Below are 27475 nucleotides of genomic sequence, written 5' to 3' on the forward strand. Positions count from 1 at the left end.
AGGTATAGATTTATGTGTAGGTTTAGTATGGAATCGAAAATACAGTTTGTATTTTCAATATAAAACCATTACGTCTATGGAATGTCCCCATAAAATGTGTCAAGAGTCAAAAAGCGTTTATTTGTCATTTGCACACTGTGTGAACACTCAGATTAATTTTTTGTGATCAAGCCAAAAATGTTTACGTTATTTCTGGATTGATGCCTTATTACCCAATTAGCGTAACGCGGCCATTTCTTTTAGCCAATCAAAACGCGAATTCTAAATGTATCCGCCCACTTCCTAAAATGAATGAAAGATCCGACGCAGATCGTTTCGAGAGGCAGAGGTCAGTGTTCTTCGGTGTTGAGCAGCAGAAAACTCTCTCAACTTACAATCGTATACGTGTATATGAATACATATAGTTATCGGTCTAGTTAAGGAACTAGATGAGAAACATTTAGAATGGATAAATAGCTGGAAATGGACAGCTAAAGAAGGACAAAAACTGCTCATGACGCCAAAGTGAGTGTTTGTGGAGAGATGAAGATGTCCAGGAGCGGATCAGGTCTCCAGCCTCTCAAAGCTACAGTTCCCTTCACGCTGCACAAACCAGCTACAGCTGCCGTCACAAATTTCACTCCAGGTGAAGTATATTATATACATCAGTAACTATCAGACATGATCTGAACCACTGAATGTCTTTAAGATCAACAGGAAGTGCTATGTGAATCATTGAGTTTGCAGCTGCATTAGTACTTTGTTTCTTTATGGGCTTTAAACAGATCTATGTGTTTCTAAACACATACATTATTTCTTTAAACTTAATTTATGTGCAATTAAGTGCATTTAATCTATCCACTCTGCAGTTTTCTACTGGAATTTACTGGTGCATAAAGCAACACATCTTCATCATCACCATCATCATAATTATTATATTAATTATAAACACTGTATGTTTACTTTAAACATTTAAATTATACATATGAGAAATAAAAAAAAAAATACAAAACAATTTATAGAACCAGAAACTTAAATGAAAAGAATGAAGAAGAAATATTTCAGACATTTCACTAATCAAATAAGAACATTTGTGATGCTGATCATGTGAACTCCTTTGTACTAAAGGTCACATTTTCTTGAATCCACTGAAGCACAAGATGTGCTTTGAAACATCATGCTGGAGAACACGATCAGCTGGTTTTGTTCATATCAGACAAATACTTAGACATTCTGGAAATCATGTCATCTTTGCAGCTCAAATTGTTATTCTGCTAATATAATTTATATAATTTTATAATAATTAATTATTAGAAGCATTTTTGTGAATAGTAAATTTAAAAACAGATGATATTTGATGAAATGTCATTTATTATGCACATTTATTAAAAAAGATGTTTCTTAGTAACTAGTTTTCTAATTTAACACTTGTTTTCTGTCAGTGCAATTTACTGTGATTACTTTGATTTCAAGTGTTCTCAAGCTTTCTTGTTTCCTCAGGTGATAGGACCAAAGCTGAGTGGCGTTTGCAGACTCAGATTCGGCGCACAGTATCTTTGGATGCGATTGTGTGGCCGTACTTGCAAGGCCAGTGGCCCAAAGAGGGGGACAGACATGACAAGCAAGACAAATCCACACAGGTGAAGGAATTCGATCTTCTGTGGGTCTGAATTAAATTATAATCTGAGATCTGTAATGAATTCTAGTCCATATTACCAGATTAGCCATTAAATGAGTTCGGCTGACTCACCCAGGACAGATGGTAATAACAGTGTAAACAGGGCCATGCGGTACTATTGTATATACCAAAAGTCTGTGGTATCCTCTGACACCATCATTGTACCACGGCTTGCTTAAACTAGGTTACATCACAGCCTGTGTTTTACTGCAGTTGCTATGAACTTTAACCCTCAGCTCAGCTGTGAAGGGAAGTGGGTGCGTCAGATTTTCTCATTTTTTTAAATATCAACTGTTTTCTGTTCCTCATTATCTAAGCCAAAATTTCACTCTTCCTTCTATATCATCGAATTAAGACTGTTTTCCCACTTACTTGTTAAATCATCATTTATTTTGCTCTCTCTGTGGTGTTTTTTTACACATGATGTTGGTTAATGACAAAATGTCTAATTGTAGTAGTTCACTAAAAAATTCTGTGAACCTTCAGTTGAATTCTATTCAATTCTTGCACAAAGTGTTTTGAATAAATCGTGACTGAATCAATAAACATGATTTAATGAACATATAACAAAATTGCTGTATACAAAGTGTACTTTTATGTGATTGTAATGGTTGATGTTTTTGTAAAAGACACCACAGGCTTGGTTAGCTGGAGCTGAAACAGCATCTGTTGGATTACACAAACGTTCGGCATCATGGGGAAATTCAGAACGTCTCCAGGATGGAAGTGACGTGTGTGCAGATTCGGTACGACTCAATGCCAATTCACTCCTGAAAATAGCTTGAAACCTATAGATAGTTCATGTGTGGTTGCATATAATGTGAGTTATGCAAGTTTTAATACTATATTACATCTCTATATTTGGGAAAGAAAATGTATGCTGTTTCTCTTCTCTTTTCTATCCTTCCCTTGTTTTGTTTTAAAGTTTTTCAAGCTGAAACAACAACTGCAACAGAAGAAAAGGTCAGGCATTTTGGTTGGCAATCAAGAGAAACTGCACAGCCAACATCAGGTATTAATATGCATAATGCACACACATACTATCATTCTCTCTTTCAAAGTGTTCTGTGCTTCCTGGTTCCTCATTCCCAATCCTCATTTCCCTTTTTAACCTAAACATCTAAACATAAGATCAAACAGAGCTATTTGGAATTTGTTTTTGGACCGTAAGAATTGTAATGTTATTTTTTTCTCTTCTCTTCTGCTCACCAAGCAAGCATTTATTTGATCCGAAATTCAGCAAAGGCAGTAGTGTTGTGAAATATTTTTACTATTTATGATAACTGCATTTTATTTGAAAATATTTTAAATTGTAATTTAGTCCTGTGATCAAAACTAAATTTGTAGCATCTTTACTCCAAACTTCAGTGTCACATGATCCTTCGGAAATCATTCTAATATGCTTATTTGCTGTTCAGTAAACATTTAATAATAATAATAATAATAATAATAATAATAATAAATAAAACAGTTGAATATATTTTTTCAGGATTCTTTTATGAAAGATCAGCATTTATCTGAAATAAAAACGTTTTGTAAAATAAAAAAAACAAACAAAACAAAACAAAAAAACAAAAAAAACACTAAACCATTCAAAAGCTTGGAGTCAGTATTTTTGGGAAAGAAATCATAGAAATTAATGTTTTTAAGCAAGGATGCTTTAAACTGATCAAAAGTGATGATAAAGACATTTATAATGTTACAAAAGATTTCTATTTCAGATAAATCCTGTTCTTTCTGTCTTGCCTTATCTTACTATCCAAAATCTTTTGACTGGTAGCGTAAACCTATTGATGGCTTTCTTTGTAGTCACTGAACAATAAATTGGCTTAAGAAAATGCATTTTGACATTTTAAAAAAATATAATATAATCTTACAAACTTCATAAGTGCAAATAGCATCTGGTGCTATTTACACTAAGTGAAAATAGCAGCATTTCCTTTGTACTAGGTAAGTGTAAATAATCACAGATACTATTGATGTCCTTGTTTAGTAAGGGGAGTGTGAAAACAGTATGAGCTGCCCAGTCAACTTGCCAAAGGAAGGAGGCCTATTAAATTCTTTATTTCCTTCAAAAAAGCCAAATTCAGCATACAACTTATTAATAAAACATACTATGTACAGACACGGAATAAAAACACGATGTGCAAAGTTTCATGTTAAGCATTTGCCCACAGAAAACCATTTCGAAATGCTTAACATGCAATTTAGCACATTGTGTTGATATTCTGGGCTCATCTGCTTGCCTGTATATACTGTAGTATGCATCATCTATAAAGTGTATATTAATTCTTTATTATCACTCTCTTGGTTCATTAGGACATGTTAAGTGTTTTTCACAATGTTTAGACATGGTTTGGCAAACTTTGAAATTTTGACTTTTTTTTTTTTTTTTTTTATCTAACATTTTGCTGTCATTGCATATCATGTATCAGTATTTTGCAACATACTGTTGCCAAATTAGAATATAATTCTGTTGGTTAAATAGTTTAGGGAAGCACATTCTTGGTTGTACCAAAAGCTTCTAGACGCTCATAAAATACAAATGAGTTCAGTGGTCTGCGGGTGAAGCCTTCAAGTGAACTAAAGTGCCATGTTCTGACACATGTACACAAATGTTAGAGGAAGTGTGGAGGATTGCAAAAAGTAACAGGAAGAGTGCTTGTATCAAACTCTTCTGCTTTAAACACATGCTGGCCAGCTGCAAATAGAAATCACACTTCCTACAGTTATTACAGCTTCATGATGTATTATGGTTTTTAATTTTTAGTTTAGGTGTATATATAATTGTAATTTGTTATGACTGTTGATAATTTTGTTGGTTTTTTATCCATTACAGCATACTGTTGCACCAAACTGTACACCAACAATCTACATCACAGACATAGCACTTTATCAGATATGTACTTTGAATTTGGTATTTAAGCAAACTTTAAAATTTTATTAGTCCCATGTACATGAATTCAGCATACTGCAGTACTCACTGCCAATGAAATATGCTTTAAATATCCCTTTGTGGCTATATATGGCCCTTTGTGGCTATACACTGGAGAATTTTCAAGGTTCATACCATATAGACTATGAAATATGTATCTATTCAAATGTTTGTTTTTTTTTTGAGGCTGTAATGACATTTTGCTGTACACTGTGTCATTGTTGTGTCAGTTTCGGTTTTGCGTGCCCCTAAATGTCATGCACAAAAAGCAAACTGTGGTGGGCTGTTTTACAGTATGTTGATTAAAACTCTTCCTTCCTGTGTCGTTTTTTTTTTTTTTATGTGTAAATATGTAAATTAATACCTGACTTGGGTAATTAAATCAGACAATCCAGCATAAATTGGAAATATGTACCAATTTTTGTCATTTGCAGGAGTTTTAAAATGTATTGCATGCTTTTAAAGTGTGTGATTGTGATTCACCTACAATGTAGGTACGAAAATGTATGTAACCTAAAATATTCCAGTATTTAAAAAATTATTATTAATACTGATTCATAGATAATTAATTAAATATATAAATACTTCCAGTTTCTGTTTATAAAAAAATTGTGTTGGACAACAGGGGGAGTAACTGAGGATAGAAAATATAATTTAATAAGACTAAAAAGTCATTGTAATAATACTAATACTAATATGTTTGTGTTTTTTCTCTTTTCAGTCCGCTGCTCTGTTAATTCCACCCGCGTCATTGACTCGACTGCCGTTACGTTTGCGTCAAAGTGAAGAGAGACTAGATCAGGAGCTGGAGAAAGTCTTCACACATCATGCATCAGTTCACCATTGTGGAGTATGTCTCTTAACACTTTTCAGCATTTTAAATGATTGTGAAGGATAATATCATGCAAAGTTACATATTCAAAGTGGCAAAACTGAAAACCTTCATGTAACTATATATATATTTTTTTTAAGCTATATGAGGTTCCTGATGGCCACAGGGCTCCTGTTCCACACCTGAGACCCAAGAGTGGATTTCAGATTGGGTCTTCCTGTGTAGCTTCCCACTCTTCTTCTTCCTCATCCACATCTTGTTCTCCACAGCGCCCTCTAGATCTCGAAACTGGTAGGTCTTTTTTTGCAAACTTTTGCTGACGCATCACCATTTTGGTAATATTCCTGTCAAAAACTCAACTATGTACAGTGCCTTGCAAAAGTATTCGTACCCCTTAATTTTTTTTCACTTTTTATGTTGCAGCCTTATGGTAAATTGCTTTAAATAATTTTTTTTCCACATCAATCTAAACTCAATACACCATAATGACAAAGCATTTTATTAAAAATAGAACACTGAAATAAGTACATTGCATAAGTATTCATACCCTTAACTTAATTACTTAATTGAAGCACCTTTACAGTCTTTTTGGGTATGATGCAACAAGTTTTGCACATCTGCATTATCTCCATATTTGGTGCATTGAGCATTCCTTCTACTCCGGCAAGTCCCTCAGGGTGTGGTTTTTGCTCTGATATGCATTTTCAGCTGTTTGACCTTTTATTGAGAGGTGTGTGCCTTTCCAAATCATACTTGTTCAAATGAATTTGCCACAGATTAACTCCACTCAAAGTGTAGTTTAATCTACAAGCAATATTAATGCTTCTGAGCTCAATTTAAAATGTGTCCCAGAAAAGGGTATGAATACTTATGCAACAGAATCATTTCAATCATTTTTTTTAATTTCTAATAAATTTGCACAGTTGTTACAAACTTGTTTTGTGATTTGTCATTATGGAGTATGGAGTGTATAATGATGTGGAAAAAAAGTAATTTAAAGCAGTTTAACATAAGGCAGCAATATAACAAAATGTGGAGGAAAAATGAAGGGGTATGAATACTTTCGCAAGACACTGTATTAGGTTGACCAGATGGCTATGTTTTCTGGACACAGTTTGGTTTTTGGTCCTGTCCTCGAAAATATCCTGTCCCCATTTTTTTCAACGCATTCACATTGCAAATATCCTGCAAAAAAATCCTGATCGTCATGCCCTGCTAGTTACTAGAGTAATCATAGTATTAAATAACAGGGCCTGAACAGAGTGTGGGACAATTTTAAAAAGTTTTTACAAGTTCTGCTCCCACAACACACTAATCTTATAGGGATAGTTCATCCGAAAAATCACCAAAAAACTTTTTATCATATCCGCCTTATTTTTCCCCTAAGAGCGGGATAAGCCATTTGTAAATTTTAGGGGTATGGCTTCCGGTCTCATCTACATCCAGCTTTTTTTAGCTATACAAAACAGCTTGTTTTGCTGCTTGATATTGCAAATTGGTGTGTCTTACCATATTACTTTAATATATTATCTTAATTATGAACATACTGGTTTGTAGTGCAAACAGTTTTACCATTTACTGCGTTGGTACCATTTACTATGTTGATGTTCTTCTCATTATTTCCCTAAAGCGGTTAATGAATCAGAAGCCTCACTTATAGGCTTTCTTCCACATTGAAGAATAAGGTGGATTTTGAAGAATATGGATTATTAAACCACTGAATTCCATAGTATTTTTTCCATACTATGGAAGTCAATGGCTACCAGCAACTGTTTGGTTATCAACATTCTTCAGAATATCTTCTTTTGTGTTCAACAGAAGAAAGAAACTCAGAAACTCATACAGCTAGGAAATATCCTGAGTTTCCATTTCATTAATCTGGCCACCTTACTATGTATCTTTGTTTAATTTGGACTGACTATGATACTTCTCTGTCCTCAGTTGAAGAGGTCAGCTCGTGTATCCTGATGCTGTCCTCATCCCCACGGCCCAATAATAGCTACTGCTTTCAGAGAGATCCACCAGAGGGTTGTGAGAGAGTCCGAGTGTGTGAAGAGAACGTGTAAGTAGGCATGCAATGCTAGGGTGTTGCTACAGAGCATGTGGTTGCTGTTGATGTTCTAAATGTGGTTAACCCATTCCTTTAATTCAGCCTTCCATGTTTGGACCAAGTGTACGTGTCCTCCTGCCCCGACCCTGACAAAGTGAACTTCACCACACACACGGGCTCAGCCTTCTGCCCTGTCAATCTCCCAAAGCCCCTCCTACCTCCAGTGGACTTCCTGATATGCAGCCTCTCAGTTTCTCCAGGGTCCTGCTGGGTTGGACAGTGAGGAGTTAATAAGTAAAGAAAAACCACAAACCGTCTTACTCTATTTGAGAGATATAGAAAATGACTGTCTTTAAAACACTTTGCTTTTTATTGTTGAATATGCTTCAGCATCTGACCTTACTACTGAACATTACATTTTTCACTGTTGAACAGTGGAAAATGTAAACGTTTATTTTCTAATTTAAAAAGTAATTGAAATAAGAGAATACCAGATTTCTTTGTGAAAATATCCTGTTGGAATAGTGGATTTGATAGATGGGCAGTTTTATAAGGAAAACGCTGTCCTTATACACAATGAATATTGAATAGGGCAGATTTTTTTTAATGTATAGAATAGAATAGTACTATTAAGGCAATGCCAATATTTTAAATCAGTATTTTACCACCCACTTAAGTGTTTTGCTGAAAAACTAAGTTGGCAAATTGATTCTTTAATATTCATATATTCATACTTTAGATTTATTTTGTTCTATGTGGGTGGTTATATATATATAGTCATAGAACATTTCATTTCAGTACATTCATATTATTTGATTTTAGGTAATTGTCACAGTTATGCTCTAATGGTACTTTTACATTCAATATATATATATATATATATATATATATATATATATATATATATATATATATATATATATATACTTTTTTTTCCAAAAGTAGAGTGTTTTTGTCTAATTAATGTTTACAATGGTATACCTTGAACATAAGAATGTTATTTTTGTATTTTTGTACTGATGAATCTGTACTTGAATGTGCAATTAGTTAGGCGCTCTGTACTGTTTGCACATATATTTTTTGCTAAACATAAGCTATAGAATGTCAATTTTTACACATTATCTGACTTCAAAGTATTTCTTTATTCAAAACGCTCATTGCGCACATGATGTTTGTTGTTATTTTAAGCTTTGGTTGAAATGCTTTGTTTAGATGAGTCAGTTTGAACTCTTTGCCTTCCCATTGGAAAGTGCTTGGAAAACTACATGCAAATTGATGATACATCAATCTTGTTTTTTTTATTCTTTTCTTTCTGTAGATCAGCATGTGTGCAGAATGTTTTGGCACTGATAAAAGAGAAATGAGCAACAATAGTGATTGAATGCCTGTTCTGTCAAATGGATATTTTGAAAAATAACAAACTGTTATTTTTACTGGCAAGACTGTCAAAAGAAAAGAAAATTAAGTGCTGATTGCATGTGGTCAGGTGAATAATGTGAACTATGTGCAGTAAATGGAAAAAGTTTATTTTTATATGGAAAAAAAATCATTCTGTTACTTTACATGATTCAATTTCCTGTCTCCTGTTCCTGTGTACACTACCAGTCAAAAGTTTTTGAACAGTAAGATGTTTAATGTTTTTTAAAGATGTTCTTGCTCACAAAGCCTGCATTTATTTGCAGTAAAAAAAAATCATATTTTTACTCCTTAAATTAACTGTTTTCTATTTGAATATATTTAAGAATGTAATTTATTCCTGTGCTTTCAAAGCTGAAATTTTACCATCATTACTCCAGTCACATAATCCTTCAGAAATCATTCTAATATTCTGGTTTGCTGCTCAAAAAATTATTATTATTATTATTATCATTATTATTTTGTTGAAAACAGATGAATAGAAAGTTCAAAAGAACAGCATTTATCTGAAACGGAAATGTTTTGTGACATGAATGTCCTTATCATCACTTCTGATCAATTTAAAGCATTCTTGCTAAATAGAAGTATTAACTTTTATATTTTCTTTCCCAAAAATACTAACTCTATACTAATGTTACAAAAGCTTATTTCAAATAAATGCTAATTTTTGAATCTTTCTATTCATCAAAGAATCCTGAAAAAACTGTACTCAACTATTTTAAAAGTTAATAATAATAAACGTTTCTTAAACAGCAAATCAGCATATTAGAATGATTTCTGAACGATCACGTGACACTGAAGACTGCAGTAATGATACTGAAAATGTAACTTTGATCACTGGAATAAATTTTAAAATATATTTAAATAGAAAACAGCTGTTTTTAATAGTAAAATATTTCTAAATTTGGTTAGGGCTTGGGAGCCAGACGAGACTAATTTAAAAAAAAAAAAAAAAAAAAAAAAGAGAGAGATTAAAAATCTTACCTTTTTTAAAAAAAACTTTTGACTGGTAGTCTACCTTATTGAATTTTCACTTACTTTTATTAAATGTTTTATGAAGTATTTTCTAAAAATATCATTTCAGATAAAAGATGGTTCAGGTAAACTAAACATCTCCCAGAGCTTTTTGCTAATGTAGTTTTATATACTGGCAGTTCACCAACATGTATGGTTTATTGTGTTATGGCCACGACAAGGACGAATATTTCCAGAATGAGTCTCGATGGAGGAATGTTTTAACCCGCGGGCGACCTCTGTCGCTAGAACGGAGCAACAGCATCAGCCCTCCCGCGACGCGTTTCTATCAGGCATCCCTCCACACTCCTCTCCAGAAACACAGAACAGAGCGTACGAACAACATCAGATCGCTTATTAATCCTTCTTTGTAGATATATTTTGGGAGTTTAAGATGCTGAGTACTGTACTGAAACAAGTGAGAAGCCACCCGGCGGTAAGTATTTTTGATTTGTTACTGCTGATGCTCCTGTCTGTTAATATTGATGATTCATTCATTCATTCTCAAATTAAGCCTCAGAATAATTTCAGGCGTTGGCTGTGTCCTTAATACATTCTCGTCCACTGCTCTAAGATTACATTTAATATAAATATGTTTGATTTACAAGGCAGACACTATACTGAATGACCGAATTGGGGAGTAAAATGGATTTCATGTTATTTAATTCACATATTCTGGTCATCCTGTGATATAAGGCGGATATTGGCGTAGCTGTGATGATTTTCACTCTATACATTGTGTACGTGAATTCACCATGTAACCACAATGGCTGAGCACGTATGCCGGCTGTAGGTCGTGTTATCTGTCATAAATGGCTGTGTTGCAGTGTAGTGTTCAGCAGCTGTCAAGGACACTGAGGTGAAATCAGTTGTGCCCCTTTTTAGCCATTTAACATAACAGCCTTCTGTTTAGACTTTAAAGATTTAAGCCTTAAATAACAGTATAAAACATATATAAATCATAGTAGGTTATGCGAAGGAATTCGTACATTTACGTATTTGAAACATTGAAAAATCTTTACACATTTTGTTATACAGTAGCTAATATCAAACAGCAGTGCGGGATTTGTAATATAAATATCAAAGACATTAGGTTTCGGCTCGTTAATGATCGGAATCAATATATAAACCGTTGTGGCAGTGTCTCAAAAACTAGTTCGCTCCCTATATAGACAGCATTAAAGGGGTCATTCTAGGGAACCTACCATTTCTGGTTTAATAAAGTGATTTTTGACATATTTAAACCCTCACGCACACACATTCCTTTAAACAAATGCTATTTCGCAGTGTCCTGTTTTAATCTAAATTATGAAACAGCAATTATGAAATAGCAGCGATTTACAATTTAATTTGATATCAAGAGCTTAGAAAGAGAACATGATTATATTATCTTACTCAATACTATTAAACACGTGTGATGATAACAGGTTTGACACCTAAAATATATTATAGTCTTTTTTATCATTGTTTAGCCATTTATTTATAATTCTTTTTCTCTTTGTAGTTGATTCCTCTCTTTATCTTCATCGGTGGTGGAGCGACCATGTCTATGCTTTACCTGGGCCGTATCGCACTAAAGAACCCCGACTGCTCGTGAGTAACCTTTGAGTACCTCATCAGCCAAAAAATCTTTTGGCTCCAATATAATTCAGAGTACATGACTGAATTCAATCTGTCAACAGATGGGATCGCAAGAACAACCCAGAGCCTTGGAACAAACTGGGGCCAAATGAGCAGTACAAGGTAAAAGCAACATTTTGACTTTTTAGCCATGTGTTTTTTGTATTTTGCGAAGCTAATATAGCCTGTTAAGTCTAATAATAACCTTAAAAAAGTTCAATTTGGCACATTTTGTTTGTGTTATATGTAATAATATAATTCAACCCATTTCCCATAACCCTATTCCCACAGCTCTTCACGGTCAATATGGACTACTCTAAATTAAAGAAGGACAGGCCAGACTTCTGAGCAGAGCCCAGTGAATCAGATGGGTGTGTTAAACGCTGCACTTCCTGCCCTGAAACGCGTCTAACACGTCATCGGATACCAGATCTTATCTGTGAATGTGAATCCCCATTTTAAATTATTAAAGATACTGAAAGGGAGCACGTACACAAGCTGTATGATCTGAATGTCTTTCTTTAATCAGAAACAATATTTTGTACAGATAATAAATATTGACACCTCACTTAAATGCATCACTAAACCTGTATCAATATCATCTGTGATGATATTCCTGTTTCCAAAATAAACAAGACAGACAGCAATAATATAAGTGTTTTGTGTGTGTGAAACGTCCAGTTCTGCAGTGTTTTTACTGTTAAAAAATTATATATATATATATATATATATATATATACAGTTACACCAAATTTATTCAGACACCTTTTTTCACATTATTCGGTTTTAGGACAAATTTAATGAAAGGTTTTGATCCACTTTAAATGTTGACTGCTGTAGTTTAGAAAATAAAAAAAAAAAAAAAAAAAAAAACCTCAGGGTTAAACTGTGTCAGAACAATTTCACCTTGATAATGTCAGATAACTTTGATAGAAAGGTATGTAACCTGTTAGTATGACCGTATTTACACAATTTTCAATACTTTGTTAACCAATTACTAAGCAATGCGTAATTATTTTCAGTCTTTGGTGTAAAAAGGTCACATTAGCAATTAAAGAAAAAACGCTGCGTCTGTCAGACCTGTGTCTGAATAATTTTTGGTTTTAAATTTTTAGAAATTTTCCCCTCTGTATGAAGAGTTTTTGGGTATATGTCAGTTTATTTTGCTATCCTCACTTACTAGTTAAAAAAAAAAAAAAAAAAATATATATATATATATATATATATATATATAATTATTATTATTATTATTATTATTATTATTATCTCCCATATATTTCCATAGGGGATTAAAAAATATATATATTTAATTTATTTATTTAGAAAGACAAACAGACAGATAGACAAGCATTACAATAGATGGCGCCATTTAGTTACAAATGACTGTGGTAATTCGTTCAGCCGAAAAGACAATTGACTCACCTCCATGTTGACTCATGTTGAGTTTTTTTTTTTTTAAATAAGAAGAACATACATTAGTAGGTAAGACGTATCTTGAGTTCAGTTTTATCAAATCCTATATGCTTCTTAAAAACAATGTCAAGAGCTCTTAAATTTAGCAAAGGAAAAACAAAAATCGCGACACGTCCTTTTGCCATTAATAATCTTAAAAATGCGATGATCAGTTAATCAAATGTGCTGTTATAGACTTACGAGTTCAGAGAAAAGCAGTTCGCAATCTTCTGCTGAATTATGACGGTTTTTACTTTGTTTATACTGCAGTATGTTGTAAAAAAATGTAAAAGTGAGTATTCCATTTCTTTGAATAAACAGATAAAACAGCATTTCAAAATAAGAGTCAGAGTGTATCTTGTTTATAACTGTAATTACAAGCCATTTGTTTTCTGGTAATTATTGATATTTTGGATAAACAGTAAGCTGTACTTAATTCGCGGTATACTCTTGTTAGTCAGAAACAATATTATAACCTAATATTTATTTATTTAAAAAAAATACCTATTGGAAAAATACTTCCGGAACCAAGTGCGCATGCGCTCGTGTAGAAGTCTGAGAACGGAGACTTATTGTATAATATATAATGATTTAACAAAGACTTTAGTTAAACATATATCCACGGTAACGACAGCATGTTGAAAATGTAATAGTACGTTACATCTTCCATCTGCAAAGACAATGAACAGAATACAAACAAATGTGAACTCTAGTAAGATTGCGTTGTGAATTATGTGAATACGCCGTAGCAACGCGCTTTACGTAATTCAATTAATCACAGTATCTAAATGAAGAAGAATTCAGTAAGTAAGTAATTCAACATATGGAGTTATTATCAATAGAAGGCCATAATTATAAGAGCTCAGTTTTTATATTGTAGGATTTATATGGTGTCATGACTGGTTGCTCAAGACTGACACCAACAGACTGTTTTAACAAACGTTTATAATTGTAATTATTAAAACCATTAAAGATATTTTTTAAAAGGGTTGAATATTTAGTATATTTAATTAATATACAATTATATAATTAAAATAATTCAGTATGTATATACGATTCAAGAGGCTTTATTGACAGTAAAACAAACATACAATTATATAAATGCATAAATATTTCACTTTTAAATAAATTTAAAAGTGTACATACATTTTTGTGTGTATACATACATACATACATACATACATATAATAGTACGTTATTTAATTATATTTTTATTTTACATTTAGTCAGACTTTCGTTGTTAATAAAATGTTACATATTTTGTTTTCTTTCCTTTGTTTCCTTTAAAATGACCTAATTCCATTTTGACAAGAATCAAAATTTGATTAATGCAGATTAACTAAATTAAAAGCATTTAATTTTTAATAAATATTTCAATTAATTGAAACCAAAACCTTACCATAATAGTCATTCTATTATATATATATATATATATATATATATATATAGCTTTTAGCTGGTTTTGCATCTGAACTCTTCATATACTGTGTGTCTGTCCAACTTACCTGCCAGTCTGCTGCTGTCCAGAATCAAGTGGTTTGTCTTCGTCTGGCATCTCAGCTGAGACCTGTTCACTATGGGTGACCCTTCCAGTAGTTGTGAAGTACTAGTGGCGTAGCTCTCAGCATCACTGATGCACACAAGCCCTCACAGCACGTCAAGCTGCAAACCATGTGAGGGACCCTAACCTACCCTAACCCAACTGTTTAAAACCAACCGCATATCAACTGACTGCTCATAGCTAACAACTACGCATAACGCATAACTAACAACCTCGTAGCAATGCAGAAAAACCAACAGAAGAGTCCAGAAACCACGCAGAAAACCTTGGAAAAACCATGTCAACGCACAGCAGACCGTTCAAAACATCGCGACAACCACATAGCAAAGCGCTAAAAACCAGAACAAACCAGGAACCGCATCAATACGTCAACAATCACCAAAAACACCCAAACAACCTCAAGGCAATGTGCTAAAAATGTACTCTGCTCAATGGAAACTTACACTACAAATTTTAAATTTACTTTGTAACTATATACAGTATTTACATACTTCAGGCTCCATGTGACACTGTGATGACTCAGTGTCTGGGCTTCTTTCTTCTGGGCTCCTCAGGCAGGGGCTCTTCACTGATGTCCACGTGAATTCGAGGAGCGAAGCTTCTGTTGTTGGTGGAGAAGCTTTCAGAGATCAGGATGCGTCCATCGGGCTGCTCTGTCTCCACCAGAGAGGGGCAGTTGAATGTCTCCCACAGACGCTGCTTGATCTCCAGTCCCAGCTCAAGGCTGTAGGGACGGCGTTGACCGCAGCACGTCTTCATCACGGGCTCAGCCACAGAGTGGTAAATGTCCTGGTAGCCCTTGATGCTGCAGCCATGAATGGAGACAGACTCATCCTGCCGACACAAAGGTGCCACTGAAGAGACTGAGGCTGCTGGACAGACTTCAGGAAGGACGGCAGCATTCTTTAAGTAGCGCTCTTCCAGACCACAGCTGTAAGAGTGGTCCAACCTGATGACGGCCACCAGCTGTGAAAGCTTACATTGGTCTCGAATGAAAGAGACGCCCTCCACTAAGAATCCCCTCAGGTGTGTGGGAAGAGCCCTGGATCTTCTGGGGCGACGCTGCTCCATGCTAATGAATCAACAAAACCTTCACAAACTCAACAAATAACCAAAACTCACCAAATTGTAGAGTTGTGCAGAGTTTGTAGGATGTGTGATCAGAATCAAGGCTTCAGAAACAGTTGTGTTGATGTTCAAATATCTACTCAAGCTGCTGTATTGATGTAGAATGTTGAGATGCGTTTGAATGTAAACACTTGATGTCATCAATAAGTCAATTAGAGCAGCATGAGCTGTATGTTACATGTAATATATGCTTTTCTATTACCATTATCATCCTCAGTTACAGTTAAATATCTTTCTCATCTGTGTATGTATAATGTGGTGTCTGTTAAGGCCAGAATCACTATCACTATAGAACTGCTCTATGTTAGTGGTTCATGAGTGAATCTGTGTGTTGAATGAATGAATCTTTTAAGTGAATGAATCATTCTTGCACTGAATCATGTCTTTAGTTCAGTTTGGTTCCTTTTGAACATTGAAAACAAAAAATTGTCTACAAATATTGTAGACAATGTCAACTAGTTCTTTGATCTCACGTGACCTAATGTAAAAGCCTGCAATAACGCGGTTTGACCGGTGTGGCGCTGTAGCGCAAGACTGTAATTTAGCCCTCCCCGATAAAATCCAATAGAAGAAGAAGGCGCTCCTGTGTAAACACAGGCGAACCGAGAACTCCTGAACGGGGTTTAGATGAATGTGTATATGCTGCATGCTTTCCTCTCAATAACGAAATAAACACAACAAAATATGACAGCGGTGCGACAACAGCAGTTAAGAAAGCATCTAACAGCGATGCGGATGTTTACAGGAGCTCTGCAGGTTAGTAACGTTACTGCAGTCACGTCAGTTTTATGTAGTGCCTTATACAATAGATGGTCTTAAATCGAGCAGCTTTACAGTATTAAACATGAAAAAACACTTAAAGTGTCGTTTCAGTTATATATTAGTATTATTATTATCTCCCATATATTAAAAACATTTATTTATTTATTTAGAAAGACAAACAGACAGATAGACAAGCCTTACAATAGATGGCGCCATTTAGATACAAATGACTGTGGTAATTCGTTCAGCCAAAAAGACAATTGACTCACCTCCATGGTGACTCAAACCTGTATGAGTTTCTTTAAAATAAGAAGAACATACATTAGTAGGTAAGACATATCTTGAGTTCAGTTTTATCAAATCCTATATGCTTCTTAAAAACAATGTCAAGAGCTCTTAAATTTAGCAAAGGAAAAATAAGAATAACCTAATATTTATTTATTTAAAACTTTTTAAAAAATACCTATTGGAAAAATACTTCCGGAACCAAGTGCGCATGCGCTCGTTTAGAAGTCTGAGAACGGAGACTTATTGTATAATATATAATGATTTAAGGAAGACATAAACATATATTCACAGTAACGACAGCATGTTGAAAATGTAATAGTACGTTACATCTTACATCTGCAAAGGCAATGAACAGAATACAAACAAATGTGAACTCTAGTAAGATTGCGCTGTGAATTATGTGAATACGCCGTAGCAACGCGCTTTACGTAATTCAATTAGTCTTAAATTAATCACAGTATTTAAATGAAGAAGAATTCAGTAAGTAATTTAACATATGTGACCCTGGACCACAAAACCAGTCTTAAGTCGCTGGGGTATATTTGTAGCAATAGCCAAAAATACATTGTATGGGTAAATATTATTGATTTTTCTTTTATGGCAAAAATCATTAGGAAATTAAGTAAAGATCATGTTCCATGAAGATATTTGGTAAAAATTCTACTGTAAATATATGAAAACTTAATTTTTGATTAGTAATATACATTGTTAAGAACTTTATCTGGACAACTTTAAAGGTGATTTTCTCAATATTTAGATTTTTTTGCACCCTCAGATTCCAGGTTTTCAAATAGTTGTATCTCGAACAAATATTACCCTATCCTAACAAACCATACATCAATGGAAGGCTTGTTTATTCAGCTTCCAGATGCTGTATAAATCTCAATTTTGAAAAATGGACCCTTATGACTGGTTTTGTGATCCAAGGTCACATATGGAGTTATTATCAATAGAAGGCCATAATTATAAGAGCTCAGTTTTTTTATTGTAGGATTTATATGGTGTCATGACTGGTTGCTCAAGACTGACACCAACAGACTGTTTAAACAAACGTTTATAATTGTAATTATTAAAACCATTAAAGATATTTTTTAAAAGGGTTGACTATTTAGTATATTTAATTAATATACAAATTATATAATTAAAATAATTCAGTATGTATATACGATTCAAGTGGCTTTATTGACATAGTAAAACAAACATACAATTATATAAATGCATAAATATTTCACTTTTAAATAAATTTAAAAGTGTACATACATTTTTGTGTGTATACATACATACATACATACATACATATAATAGTACGTTATTTAATTATATTTTTATTTTACATTTAGTGAGACTTTCATTGTTAATAAAATGTTACATATTTTGTTTTCTTTCCTTTGTTTCCTTTAAAATGACCTAATTCCATTTTGACAAGAATCAAAATTTGATTAATGCAGATTAACTAAATTAAAAGCATTTAATTTTTAATAAATATTTCAATTAATTGAAACCAAAACCTTACCATAATAGTCATTCTATTATATATATATATATATATATATATATATATATATATATATATAGCTTTTAGCTGGTTTTGCATCTGAACTCTTCATATACTGTGTGTCTGTCCAACTTACCCGCCAGTCTGCTGCTGTCCAGAATCAAGTGGTTTGTCTTCGTCTGGCATCTCAGCTGAGACCTGTTCACTATGGGTGACCCTTCCAGTAGTTGTGAAGTACTAGTGGCGTAGCTCTCAGCATCACTGATGCACACAAGCCCTCACAGCACGTCAAGCTGCAAACCATGTGAGGGACCCTAACCTACCCTAACCCAACTGTTTAAAACCAACCGCATATCAACTGACTGCTCATAGCTAACAACTACGCATAACGCATAACTAACAACCTCGTAGCAATGCAGAAAAACCAACAGAAGAGTCCAGAAACCACGCAGAAAACCTTGGAAAAACCATGTCAACGCACAGCAGACCGTTCAAAACATCGCGACAACCACATAGCAAAGCGCTAAAAACCAGAACAAACCAGGAACCGCATCAATACGTCAACAATCACCAAAAACACCCAAACAACCTCAAGGCAATGTGCTAAAAATGTACTCTGCTCAACGGAAACTTACACTACAAATTTTAAATTTACTTTGTAACTATATACAGTATTTACATACTTCAGGCTCCATGTGACACTGTGATGACTCAGTGTCTGGGCTTCTTTCTTCTGGGCTCCTCAGGCAGGGGCTCTTCACTGATGTCCATGTGAATTCGAGGAGCGAAGCTTCTGTTGTTGGTGGAGAAGCTTTCAGAGATCAGGATGCGTCCATCGGGCTGCTCTGTCTCCACCAGAGAGGGGCAGTTGAATGTCTCCCACAGACGCTGCTTGATCTCCAGTCCCAGCTCAAGGCTGTAGGGACGGCGTTGACCGCAGCACGTCTTCATCACGGGCTCAGCCACAGAGTGGTAAATGTCCTGGTAGCCCTTGATGCTGCAGCCATGAATGGAGACAGACTCATCCTGCTGACACAAAGGTGCCACTGAAGAGACTGATGCTGCTGGACAGACTTCAGGAAGGACGGCAGCATTCTTTAAGTAGCGCTCTTCCAGACCACAGCTGTAAGAGTGGTCCAACCTGATGACGGCCACCAGCTGTGAAAGCTTACATTGGTCTCGAATGAAAGAGACGCCCTCCACTAAGAATCCCCTCAGGTGTGTGGGAAGAGCCCTGGATCTTCTGGGGCGACGCTGCTCCATGCTAATGAATCAACAAAACCTTCACAAACCCAACAAATAACTGAAACTCACCAAATTGTAGAGTTGTGCAGAGTTTGTAGGATGTGTGATCAGAATCAAGGCTTCAGAAACAGCTGTGTTGATGTTCAAATATCTACTCAAGCTGCTGTATTGATGTAGAATGTTGAGATGCGTTTGAATGTAAACACTTGATGTCATCAATAAGTCAATTAGAGCAGCATGAGCTGTATGTTACATGTAATATATGTTTTTCTATTACTGTTATCATCCTCAGTTACAGTTAAATATATATCTTTCTCATCTGTGTATGTATAATGTGGTGTCTGTTAAGGCCAGAATCACTATTCACAACTGCTCTATGTTAGTGTTTCATGAGCTGAATGAATCTTTTAACTGAATGAATCATTCTTGCACTGAATCATGTCTTTAGTTCAGTTTAGTTCCTTTTGAACATTGACAACAAAAAATTGTCTACAAATATTGTAGACAATGTCAACTAGTTATTTGATCACATGTGACCTAATGTAAAAGCCTGCAATAACGCGGTTTGACCGGTGTGGCGCTGTAGCGCAAGACTGTAATTTAGCCCTCCCCGATGAAATCCAATAGAAAAAGGCGGCGCTCATGTGTAAACACACACGAACCGAGAACTCCTGAACGGGGTTTAGATGAATGTGTATATGCTGCATGCTTTCCTCTCAATAACGAAATAAACACAACAAAATATGACAGCGGTGCGACAACAGCAGTTAAGAAAGCATCTAACAGCGATGTGAATGTTTACAGGAGCTCTGCAGGTTGGTAACGTTACTGCAGTCACGTCACTTTTATGTAGTGCTTTATACAATAGATGGTCTTAAATCGAGCGGCTTTACAGTATTAAGCATGAAAAAACACTTAAAGTGTCGTTTTCAGTTAGAACTTGATTTTTTGAATATTTTATTTTTGCTTTTGAACTATAACATAAACAAGAATTGCAAAACATATAAAAAATAAATGCATAAAAAAAAGAATAATACAGGATATCATAGTTATTACAGTGCAAAACCTTACTCAAAAAGAGAGTCCTTCCGGTCTATTAAAGTTGCCAAATTTTATGAAATACTTTACTTTTATTTCTTAACCAGTATGTTAATTTTTCCAGGGGTACACAGTTATTAACCTCATATAACCATAGACTTATGGGAATAACAGTATCTGATTTCCACTTCATTGCAATGCATTTCTTAGCAATTATTAATAATATTTCTGTAAGTCTTGTGGCATGATCTTGCGTAATATTGGAGTTGGTGTAATTACCCAATAAACATACCTCTGGGTCTACTGGAAAAGTTACATACTTTTTGCCAAACTTCCTGAACTAGAGAGCATATACATGTGGAGTGTAAAAAAGTTACTTCCTCTACACCACATCTAAAGCATTTTTTTAATTAAACATGAAGTTTTGATGGTGTGATATACAGTTGATGAAGGAAGTTAAATTGAATCATTCTATATCTAGAATTCAAGTATGATGTAACACCATCCTTACACAGTTCACCCTATGTTTCTCCTTCAATGCTAATGTCTAAATCATGTTCCCATCTCACTTTTGATTTGTCTAATTCAGGTAATGGTTTATTTATCATAAGAGAATTATGTACTCTAGAGATTATTTTGTATAATGGTCGACTCGAGTAGACAAATTGCTCCAGTTGTGTTAAACTAGGTAGTTTCTGTTGGGTTTTAACTCTTAGAAAGTCTTGCAATTGCAAGTACCTAAAAAACTTGTTATTGTCTAAATTGTATTTGGATTTAAGCTGTTCAAAAGACATTAGTATTTTAATCTTCAAAACACTGTTCCAGACAAGATATTCCTTTGTCAGCTCATATTTTAAAATATTTATCCTGAAAACATTTTGGGAGCAATCTATTGTTGAATAATGGTGTCTTGGGGAGAGAGTCCCTTTCTGTCCCAATGTCTGTTGCAACCTTGTCCACAAACAGACTGTATGAGTAATCATTGAACTTCTGTTTTGTTTTGTTTTGTTTTGTTTTATAAATCAATTTCATCCCATTTATATAAAATATCTGTGGGGTCATTCTCTTTTAGTTCACATAATTCTATTTTAAGCCATGAGGGGATGAACTCACTCCCAAATATCTGGGCCAGATATCTGGAGTGTGTCGCCCACCAGTACATTTTGAAGTTTGGCAACTTTAATTCCCCTTGATTATACCCTAAAGTCAGTTTTTTAAGACTTAATCTGGGTGTTTTACCACACCATATAAAACGCCTGATCAAACCATTAAGAGAAAAAAAGAAAGTTAGTGGAATATGAATTGGTAGAGACTGAAAAATATATAAGAATTTAGGTAAAATATTCATCCTAATGACATTAATCCTCCCCAGGCAGGTCCATCCAACAGGACAGGTCACTCCCCACTTTGTCCAGGACATTAAGTAAGTTAAGCTTATAAAGATTTGTATAAGCTCTTATTAAAGAGTCCCTGTCTACGTAAATGCCATGGTATTTAATGCCAGCAGGTGAAAATTTAAAAGGAAGTTTGCCACTGACCGTTTCATATTCGCATTTGAACTTCTTTTTTTTTTTTTTGTTATAAAGCAGCTGTCCAGTGTGCTAGCTAATGATAACATCTTTTTATTAGTGAATGCAGAAAACTCTTAATGTTATTATTACATTAAAGTAATAGTTTGGTTTAAAGCTTTATTTACTTAAGATTAGCTAATTCTGGTTTGATTTTTATAACCTTCTAAAGTATTTTAAGAGAGAGTATGTTGTGAATAAAATATTTTATCCAAAAATAAAACTTCTTATAATTGTATTGACATAATATAAATTTCAAAAGCTTAAGCGATTACCTTAGTTTATATATTTGTTAGAATATGTAACTCAGCATTTTAACTAATTGCAAAAGCTGAATAATCAATCAAAGCCGACTGATTAATCAGTGTAACAATCAGCAATTAGTCGATTAATCCTTCTAATAATCGTTAGATTAATTGATTATCAAAATAATCATTTGTTGGAGCCTTAACCTCTTTAATGGCTTGCCTCCACAGACTGACTATAGCATAAGCCGGTAGCATTTAAGTGCAGCCCGTGAAGGAGCATTTCATTGGTTGTGAATCTACTGAATGAATGTGTGTTTGTAAATGAATATACATGTGCACATACATATTGTTGGTCTCATTTTTTTTTTCTAGCTTGCTAAGTATCCAGTAATGTAGAAAAAACACATATCTGCTCTTATTATGTCATTAATTCTGTTTTTATGTAATTAATTCTGTAATTACAGACACCAAGGATGGAAAGAAAATTGAGGGTGTGAACAATCTGAAGAAACTTGAAGTTGTTTATAAAACAAACATGGAGGGCCTGAAAAAAAGCAAAGACACATATAAGATCTATATAGTGATTTTCAATCATTAATACCAAGTGACTGCTCACTTAGCTTAGAATTTTCTCTCATAAAATAAATAAATAAATAATATTAATTTAGTTTAAGGTGTGCATGGTGTGTAGTTTGTGGTGTTTTTCATTGTTTTCATGTTGTTTCTATGTTTTTTAATAGTTTGTGTTGGTCCTAATGGGGATCACAACCACCACGCTCTTCCTGTGGGCTTCTGAAGACAGTAGAAAAGAATGAGGAGGATCTCACTGGAGGATCTGTTAGAGACTGAGGTGAGGAGTGATTTCACAGAACCTTTCAAATAGCAATTTTCCTAATTGTTGTAGTGATCAACTATTATTATTGTAGCAAACATCACTTGAATTAAAAATATTAGAAACACTAAAGGAAAAAGCAAGAGAAACTAGCTAAAGCAGATATGGTGAGAAAGATAGCTGTCTTATGGCCCAAGACAGAGGGATCGTATTCAGAATCCCCGGAACTCGCATAGGACAAGCAGTTTTGAAAAATGTAGCGTTTTATGTTTGCTTACAATTTTAATGTCTGTTTATTTGCAGATGAATACATATTTAATGTATGCATCCGCTAATTTTAATGAACATTTACATATATTCAGTTAGTAGAGGTTTTTATCCAGAGCAACAAAATACTCATGGACAAATTATTTAGTTTACACACTGCAACTGCAATTCCATATTATGCTATTGAAAATGCTTTATAGAATAGTTCTTTTTATGACTATATTGTTTTATTTTTGCTTTAAATGAAAATATATAATGTTGTAATTTACCTCGTAGTTTGTTGGTTTGGTTTATGGTTTATGTACACAGGCAGACAGTCTGTAGCCTTACAACAGATGGCGCTATTTATTTACAAATGACTGTGGTCAAAGACACAATTTGCTCACCCCCATGTTGATCCAAACCTGTATAGCTTTACATTTCTTTCTTTAAATTGAGAAGAACATATTAGTAGGTTATTTGTAGGTTGAAATCTTTTTGATTATGTCTGGGGGTCATTCAGAGTGTAGTAAATGATTATTTATGAAGATAGATCTGTGCATATACAGGTTGACTTAAAAAAATCTTCCACTACCTCCAAGTACCTATGACCATGAGATATTATAGGCATTCTTAAAATATCTGCAGCCACGTGCCAGATCAGCCTGTCAGAGAGGGTATCTTGTGGCCCCATGTTTTGGAATGCTTCAATAACCCAGCGACCATATACAGCATATACAGTAATACCACTTACTTTTGGAAGGGGGCGATATTTTGCAAGCTTACTGTCATTGTTGCAAATGAAAATACATAAATATTCAAATTTAAAGCTGTGTAACCCCTTATAATAATACAATGTTAATGTTCAGTGTTTAAATATAAAGTAACAAAGCAAAAAATGTATATCTGTAATAATATAGTTATTTCAGAGAGGCTTTTATAATTTGATGGATTAAAAAAAGTTAAAAAGGTCTCTTGAGTAAAATGCAATGTCAAGACATATTTTTCCTTCTATGCAGCATTTTGGTTTCCATCAAAATTAGCTTACATGTAAACTATCAAACTAGAGGAATGACTAATGTTTACAATACAAAGTTGCATTTTGCTTCCGAACCCTGAGGTGTATTGTTACATGCGTCTCTAACATGGGGGAGATTGCTTGAAAGAGTCTGGCGGTGTAAACTTACTCTATTAAGTTTCTCTCCATTGTTAAAAACATAAAGAGGACATAAAAGAGCTCCCCAAACATTCTTCTCTTTGAGCTGAGCAATGTCCTGATCTTTCCTGTTAGAAGCTGCGAACATGACAGAAATGGGTCTTAATCTCGGCCATGAAAACAGACGTGACACTCTCATAACAGATCTATTACCCAAGAGTCTCTGTAGAGTAGGTTTATAAGTGGGTGTGGGAACTTTGAGGTTTCTGTGAGGTTTGAAAGTGTTTCCACTAGGTGATGACAGGAAACAGTCATTCAGGCTCTCAATATTGTCTGTGATTAGATGAACAAATAGTTCTAAAAGCTACTAGCAATAAGAAGTTCACTAAAGCTATATAACTTTGAGTCACAATGTTTTGCCACAGGTTTCATAGTCTTTATTGTCTGCTAGTTGACCTGGGTGATATTTTTCAATATTAGATTCTCATAGGCGGTCTGGCTTGTTTAGATAAAGAGCCAGTTTTCATCAGATTTCAGCACGGCCCCATTCTGCTCCTGTTGGGAGCTGGTCAATGAGGTGATGATAAAAATGTGAAACCAATATTGGCCGGGAAGGCTGGGATTATGTCCTGAGCTCTTTACTGAAGGAAAAACATGGTCAGGAATGATATGTTTGTGTAGAGAGTTCATTGCAGATGGTGTAATCTTTCAATAGCAAATAATTTGTCGCAAATGTTGACCTTCAAGTTGCACTAAGTATGAGGTAATGTGTTGAAAGGATATTTCCCAAAAGGATGGTCCTAAAAATTAATACTAACTAGCTGGATATGCATGACCTTTGTTGCACTCTTTAAGGTAAAAAGGGGGCGAAAAAAGGAGTATTGCACTTCCCAGTTTATACAGTATAAAACAATTGTTTTGTGTTGGAGGTTTTCTGAAAAGTCATGTTTCAATATGCAAATGAGGCATTATCTAATTAGATATGCACTAATTTGCATACATTGCAAGAACAAAAATCTGCACATTGGATAAAGCCAGGTTCAAAATGTTTATTTTGTTGACATTTTTTACTAAAATGTTTTTACAAATATATCTGTGTCTTTATTAATTAATATCAGAAAACACTGCAGAATCTGCAAAATGTTAATTATATTACCAAAATCGTACAAAATGCATCTTATTTTTATTTAATACTGACCTGAATAAGATATTTCACATAAAAGATGTTTACATATTGTCTACAAGAGAAAATAATGACTTTGTTGTTGAATTTATAAAAATGACCCCGTTCAAATGTTTACATATGCTCAAATCTTAATATTGTGTTGTTACAGTACATGAATGATCTTTTTTTTGATTAGTGATAGTTGTTCATGAGTCCTTTGTTTGTCCTGAACAGTTAAACTGCCTGCTGTTCTTCAGAGAAATCCTTAAAGGGGTCATTGGATGCAAACTTCACTTTTTCATGTTGTTTGAACATTAATGTGTGTTGGCAGTGTATGTACAAATCTACCCTATAATGATAAAAATCCATGCAGTGGTTTTTAATTAATCTGTAAAAATAATATCCCCTTTTTCAAATTCAGCCGCTCTCAGATGCCTGTCGATGTGGCGTCATACCGACAGAGGCCGCTCCCACGATATTTGATTGACGTGAGTTCTTACCGCAGATCAGCTGTAACATTCCAGTAACTTTCCTTATTTCGACGCCGAAGCAGGGATGTAAGTTAGACAAGAATATCTCAGATTGAGCGATTGAGGTGTTGTGTTGCTGGATGTAATAATGAACATAGTGGTCGTCATTTACTCCTGACATCTGAGCCACTTGAAGATGCAGTGGATTACATTTGTTTGTGAATGGAATGCACCTCCCAATCTACATATATTCATCTATGTTCGCGCGAATCATTCGTGATCCAGCTTCACTTACAGCAGAAGTGTGTATAAACGTTTTTTTATGAATCTCTGCAATCGCCTTTCCTTATAACGTGGTAGTTAGGAAGTGTAGCGGCTAAATGCAGCTAAAGTAAACAAGCTCGTCATTCCACAGCGAGAAGAGAGCGGTGGGGCGAGCAGAGCTCATTTGCATTTAAAATTTAAAGGAACAACCCTTTAGAATGAGATGATTTTTTCAGAGCTCATTTCGACAAGTTACAAAAGGGTGTTGTTTTACAAAACCATTGAGAATTTTTAATCAAAGTATATTAGAGACTTTTCATTAAGAACCTAAAGAATCATATCAACTTGTGGAAAATGGGCATCCGATGACCCCTTTAAGGTCTCACAATTCTTTGATTTTCCAGCAATTTTGTGTATTTGAACTTTTCCCAGCAATGACTGTTTGATTTTGATATCCATCTTTTCACACAGAGGACAGCTGAAGGACTCATATGCAACTTTTACAGAAGGCTCAAATGCTCACTATTGATCCGGAAAGAAAAAAAAAAAGATGCATTAAGAGCCGGGGGGTGTAAACTTTTGAACAGAATATAGATGTGTACATTTTTCTTATTTTGCCAAGTAGTACTGCCCTTTAGAAGATACTTATATGTTTCCCAGAAGACAAAATAAGTTACATTTACCCTAATCTTCAAGTTCAAAAAGTTTTCACCCCCCAGCTCCTAATGCATCGTGTTTCCTTCTAAAGCATCAGTGAGCATTTAAACCTTCTGTGATAGTTGCATATGAGTCCCTCCACAGTGTGAAAAGATAGATCTCAAAATCATCCAGTCATTGTTGGAAAGGGTTCAAATACACAAAAATGCTGAAAACCAAAGAATTTGTGGGACCTAAAGGATTTTTCTGAAGAACAGTGTGCATTTTAACTATTCAGGACAAACAAGGGACTCATGAACAACTATCACTAAACAAACAAACAAACAAACAAAAATACTCTGGATCAACAACAGGTTCAACATAGTATTAAGAATCA

General features: G+C 34.4%; 2 protein-coding genes across 2 annotated transcripts; both read left to right on the forward strand.

The window, feature by feature from the left end:
• The first annotated feature begins 313 nt into the window (after positions 1–313).
• Positions 314–9036, forward strand: fam117ab (family with sequence similarity 117 member Ab). Its single transcript, XM_051125103.1, has 8 exons — positions 314–625; positions 1480–1619; positions 2287–2403; positions 2583–2669; positions 5314–5442; positions 5565–5715; positions 7366–7486; positions 7577–9036. The coding sequence occupies exons 1-8, from the start codon at positions 523–525 to the stop codon at positions 7755–7757; spliced, it is 1029 nt and encodes a 342-aa protein (XP_050981060.1). The 5' UTR covers positions 314–522; the 3' UTR covers positions 7758–9036.
• A 1124-nt stretch (positions 9037–10160) lies between these two features.
• On the forward strand, positions 10161–12397 carry ndufa4b (NDUFA4 mitochondrial complex associated b). The gene is made up of 4 exons (XM_051123667.1): positions 10161–10340; positions 11409–11497; positions 11587–11647; positions 11816–12397. Exons 1-4 carry the CDS (start codon positions 10299–10301, stop codon positions 11870–11872), a joined length of 249 nt encoding a protein of 82 aa, XP_050979624.1. The 5' UTR covers positions 10161–10298; the 3' UTR covers positions 11873–12397.
• Positions 12398–27475: the final 15078 nt, after the last annotated feature.

This window comes from Labeo rohita, chromosome 12, assembly GCF_022985175.1.
Source record: "Labeo rohita strain BAU-BD-2019 chromosome 12, IGBB_LRoh.1.0, whole genome shotgun sequence".
NCBI lineage: Eukaryota > Metazoa > Chordata > Actinopteri > Cypriniformes > Cyprinidae > Labeo > Labeo rohita.

Coding starts and splice junctions, on each gene's coding strand:
- fam117ab (XM_051125103.1), top strand. CDS start 523: ATGAAGATGTCCAGGAGCGGATCAGGTCTCCAGCCTCTCAAAGCTACA. Junction 626..1,479: donor CGTCACAAATTTCACTCCAG/GTGAAGTATATT, acceptor TTGTTTCCTCAG/GTGATAGGACCAAAGCTGAG. Junction 5,716..7,365: donor CCCTCTAGATCTCGAAACTG/GTAGGTCTTTTT, acceptor CTCTGTCCTCAG/TTGAAGAGGTCAGCTCGTGT.
- ndufa4b (XM_051123667.1), top strand. CDS start 10,299: ATGCTGAGTACTGTACTGAAACAAGTGAGAAGCCACCCGGCG. Junction 11,498..11,586: donor CTAAAGAACCCCGACTGCTC/GTGAGTAACCTT, acceptor ATCTGTCAACAG/ATGGGATCGCAAGAACAACC. Junction 11,648..11,815: donor GGCCAAATGAGCAGTACAAG/GTAAAAGCAACA, acceptor CTATTCCCACAG/CTCTTCACGGTCAATATGGA.